This window comes from Berghia stephanieae, chromosome 6 (genome assembly GCF_034508935.2).
Source record: "Berghia stephanieae isolate SIO BIC M18660-M18661 chromosome 6, UCSD_Bste_1.3, whole genome shotgun sequence".
Taxonomy (NCBI): domain Eukaryota; kingdom Metazoa; phylum Mollusca; class Gastropoda; order Nudibranchia; family Aeolidiidae; genus Berghia; species Berghia stephanieae.
In genome coordinates this window covers 43,481,557-43,486,556 of record NC_088365.1, presented here as the reverse complement: position 1 = coordinate 43,486,556, position 5,000 = coordinate 43,481,557, and the positions used below count along the sequence as shown (strand labels likewise).

The window sequence follows — 5,000 nt, the reverse complement described above, 5'->3', positions numbered from 1 at the left end:
GTAATTCTGTACCTTTTTACTATCCCTTTTTCTTCCTTTTTACTGGCGCTGATATGACCTAAATGTTGCAATCGCCGTAATACCCTTAAAAACAAACAAAAACAAAACAGACTTTAATTGTAATTCAATAACTTTTCACTATCCCATTTTCTTCCTTTTTACTGGCGCTGATGACCTAAATGTGTTGCAAGGCGCCGTAATACCCTTTAAAAACAACCAAACAACAATATTAAAATACGTGATTTGTTTGGGTTGTTATTTTCTTTTTCTGAGTACATCAGTATAATTGATTTTATGATAAATACAGCAGACCTGTCAACCGTCCTAACTTTATCGGCGCCATTTCTACAACGCTAAAAACGAGCCTATAATTGCATTCTGGTTATCAGACCTGTGTGTGTGTATATATATATATACATACATACATACACAAATACATACACACACACACACACACACACACATCCACGCCGACTTGAATACTAGACAGAAAAAAAGATAATTTCTTATCGTTTGATATCTTATAGAAGGAAAGAAATTGACTCTAAGTTATTGTTTATATTCAGCCTTGTTGCTGATATTAGTTCTCACTTAAGTCTATGCCAGCTGGCGGATGTTGTGAGTATTTTATCTAAAAACACAGCATTACTTCATTGGCAATCTATCGCAATTTATAATCCTACTGATATTTGCCTGTCTACGCATTATGATATCTACTCTAATCTATGTGCGGCTATATGGTCTTGTGGTATGAAACTCGCTTTTGGATCGGAAGGTCCTGGGTTCGAGCCTCACTCGGCGCATAGTTGAGTCCTTGGAAAAGGCTTTTACTCATATTTTCTCACCGTACTCAGGTGTAAAATGAGTACCTGGTCGTTAACAGCGTTGCCTCTGTCCGAAAAAAAAATGTAACATCGCCTAACATACGTCATGTCCCGTTCTACATGTTAAGTGTTACTGTTGGCTAGGGATCCTCTGTAAAGCGCTTTGAGCACGTTTAGTGGATATTGCGCTATATACAGGGCTGAGAATCTTCCGCCTAAAGGCGGATTTCCGCCTAAATGGTAGTTTATCTCCACCCATCCCCATCACAATTCCTCCTTTTTCAATTTTTTTTGGATAAATAAACAGTGATTATCCGGGATTTTGAGAATTTGTCAAACTTTCAGCTGAATTTACCGTGTCAAACAAACATTTTCCTCAAAACCACAAAATCACCATTATGTCTTATGTCATATTTTGACACCTGTGCTCAGTCTCGTGAAATTTGATGACGGTCCCGTTTTTATGACGTCGGGCCAGACAGAATGGCACCAGATGTCACAATTGACACAGAAGACCAGTGGTGTTCTTTGATTAGTTAGTTGATGGTTGAAGGGAGTGACAAATGGGTCTGGATTTTGTTTTCTCTGTTGTAGGTAACTATTGCCTTTTTAATCTCTCTCTCTCTCTCTCTCTCTCTCTCTCTCTCTCTCTCTCTCTCTCTCACTCTGTCTCTCTCTCTCTCTCTCTGTCTGTCTCTCTCTCTCTCTCTCTCTCTCTCTCTCTCTCTCTCTCTCTCTCTCTCTCTCTTTTTTTTTTTTCCTCTTTCACTTTGCCTTTCTTTCTATTTCTCTTTTCTTCTTTTTTAAAAATATAGAATTCATACGATCAATACATAAATTATTCTGGTAGATAAGTCTCCCCCCCCCCTCTCTCTCTCTCTCTCTCTCTCTCTCTCTCTCTCTCTCTCTCTCTCTCTCTCTCTCTCTCTCTGTCTCTTTTTTTCGTAACCATCCATTAAATCATCTGTTTATACAGAGATAATATATTAGAATAAAGCAATGATGATTGGCTTAGTTTACTCTTCTTTCTTTTTACCTTTGGACCATGGCTTTAAATTTGAGAGATTCTTAAGTTGTATTTGTAAGCTGAGTAACCACTAGGTTTCGGTAACAAAGATATTGTAGCCTGCTTTATAAAGTAAAAATCAAAACAAAACAAAACTTTTGGGCGTTTTATTTGAATAACATTGTAGGCCTTTAACATATGGAAAGGACAATTCATTAAATGTTTACAAAAAGTCAATTTATTTCTAATAATAAGAATGGATTTAAACTAGAATATAATATATTACATAAACTAATACAAACTATGTTCCTGTAATTTTTACACTTTGCTTGTTTTATCGATAACGAGACATTTCTCATTTTGACAAATGCTATATCATCACTGAATAAAAAAACTCACAAAACCACTACATCAACACTCTACCACCACTACTATTACAACCACCACCAGTCATCATCCTACCACACTACTACTATTAATACACCACATCATCCCACCACCACTACTACTACAACTACCACCACATCACATTCCTAACACTACTACTAACACCACCACCACACAATCATCTCTAAGACCACTACTAATTCAACCACCACTCATTCATACCCTACTACCACTACTACAACCACCAATCATCCCTACCACTACTACAACCACCACCATCATCATCCCTACCACCACTACCACATCCTCCCTACCACCACTCCTACGACAACCACCACCACACCATCATCTCTAGCACTACTACTACTATAAATAACACCACATCATCCCTACCACAACTACTATTACCACTACTACAACCACCACCACACCATCATCCCTACCACCACTACTACTACAACCACCACCACACCATCATCCATACAACCACTCTACTTAAACCATATCACTTCATCACCCTAGCTACCACTACTACTGAAACACTACATCATCATCCCTACACCATACTACTACTACTACAACCACCAAATGCTGTAATTGCGCTTTAACTTTGAAATTCCACCGTGCGTGTCAGAAATTAGATCGCAACTCAGTAAATTTAGTGAATTCAAGTTTTAGTTATGGTCGCATGGATGGGTGATGATCTTCACGATGAAAAATTTCCTCATTTTTTGTGACCAGTCATTCTCACCCCTGATATAAAATCTCAATTTTTTTGGGTACCTCCGTCCTCATCCCCTCTAAAGTTCTGTTTGGTGCGTTAAGCTGGCGGATGTTGTGAGTATTTTATCTAAAAACATAGCATGACTTCATTGGCAATCTATCTCATTTTATAATCGAACTCCTACTGATTTTTGCCTCTCCGAGCATTATGATATCTACTCACCTTGGAAAACGAAAGCACAGAAGAAAACCAAAACAATTCTAACGTTCAACATGGTCAACCACTCGATGCGTTTCCTTTCTTTGATGTCGGCGTCGGATTGTCTGTTCGCCTATCTCTGTTTGTTTGTTTCTTTATAGGTTTGTTTGTTTGTTTGTTATCACACGAAATCCTCATCGCTGACAAGTCACATCATTAATAAATAATATATATGTTCGTATCTATATGTCTACAATGATATACGTTTTATAGCACAAGCCGTAAATATGACACAAACAGTATATCTTCTTCTTCTTATCTTATAAATTGTTCAATAAGTTATAAAAAGCTGCACACAAGAAGGTTTCACTCAAGTGAAAAACTAGCAGATTTTTAGTATCTAGGTCAACGTGATTTAAATATCAAAGAGATTTCGGGCACTTTTGTATTGTAGTCAAGTTTGCGCTCAATAAATAATCGTAGACCGAATAAATTGAGACAAAACTTTTGCACAACAATAAAATATCAAGACGTTGCACTATGTTGCGTATTCCTGAAAAAAACGCATTTTAAAGATTTGGGCCAGAAAAGTCGTCCTTCAAATTCTGTCACATGTATGACTAAATGCGTTTTATCGATTAATAATGATCATTCATCTTCTCAAAACTTTAAATATTATGATTTAAATATAACTATTTAAGTTTCGGTATGAGAGGTTTTGACAAATGGTCATATTAATCGAACGAATTTTCGAAAAACAGTTTTTCGGTGGGGAGGTTCAGAGTATTATATATATTATAATATAATATCAAGCCCCGTGCGTAATGACAAAAGATTGCAATTTTCAAACAGCGTAATCTATTTTTATTCTTTGCTTTTTTTTTTTTCAGTTCTTTGCGTTTTGTCCCAGTCTCGCTTGGTTGGCGGTTTACAATTGACGACGTCATACCTAATATAAAAATCGGATCTCTTGTTGTTTAGGGGCGATTAGGAATTTGGAGTTTAGAAAAGTTGAACGTTTTTATTTAATTAGTCTGTGTAAGACGGCCGATGATGATGATGACGACGACGACGACGATGATTGTTATGATTGATAATGACGTTGAGGATGATTCTTTTCTTCTTTTTTTCTGTTTTTTCTTTTCTTCCTTTATAAATCATTGACCCAGTGACAGATTTGAGGTATTTTTAGATGTAATAAGAAAGTCATACCGTTTTTGTTTTTTTTTTTAATGCTTAGAGGACAACGTACACTTATTTGCAGGTCTGATTCCCGCGCACGCAATCATGGGCTTGTTTTAACATTGCTGTGGGTGGTCCCGGTAGCTCAGTTGGTAGAGCACTTGCTTCACACGCACGGGACCGAGATTGGTCCCGCGGGTGAAGTCGAGATTGTTTTCTGATCCAGCAGTGATTGGGTAGCTTGGTCTATTAGATCTGAAGGAAACTACGTTGCTACAGAATGATTTAAGTTTTGGTGAAATAACTTTATCTAGATCTTTGCGACATGTCATTCAAACAGCTTAAATGTAGAATTCAAAGCAGTTTACAAAGCCCACAGGGGTCCCGATAGCTCAGTTGGTAGAGCACTCGCTTCTCACGCAGAGAACCAAGATCTATCCCGGGTGCAGTCGAGATTTTTTTCTGACCCCCCCCTGTCCACCCAGCAGTTAATGGGTAGCCGAGTCTGTTAGATTTGGCAGAAAGTACTTTGCGATATACTAGCGTCCTATCCAAAGGATAGCGAACAATTGCTATTGTCCGTTTCACGCTATAGAAACCGGGATAAACTCCGGTTCCATGGGCCCAATGGTTTTGAAGGACTACTTACAAAGCCCACCGCAGTTCTTAAACTCCCCTT

At 37.8% G+C, this 5,000-nt stretch overlaps 2 protein-coding genes across 4 annotated transcripts in view; one reads left to right on the top strand and one right to left on the bottom strand.

Moving 5' to 3' along the window:
- Positions 1-3,904, bottom strand: part of LOC144975695 (uncharacterized) — a 10,633-nt gene extending 6,729 nt beyond the window's left edge. The window contains exon 1 of one of the 2 annotated variants that reach the window (XM_078919887.1): positions 3,164-3,904. In XM_078919887.1, the coding sequence (XP_078776013.1) occupies positions 3,164-3,215 (52 nt within the window). In that variant the 5' untranslated portion in view covers positions 3,216-3,904. The remainder of the gene's footprint in view (positions 1-3,163) is intronic. The other variant, XM_078919886.1, reaches the window with a different exon arrangement.
- The window catches only part of LOC144975074 (uncharacterized), a 94,022-nt gene that overhangs the window by 67,843 nt on the left and 21,179 nt on the right, over positions 1-5,000 (top strand). The window lies entirely within an intron of this gene.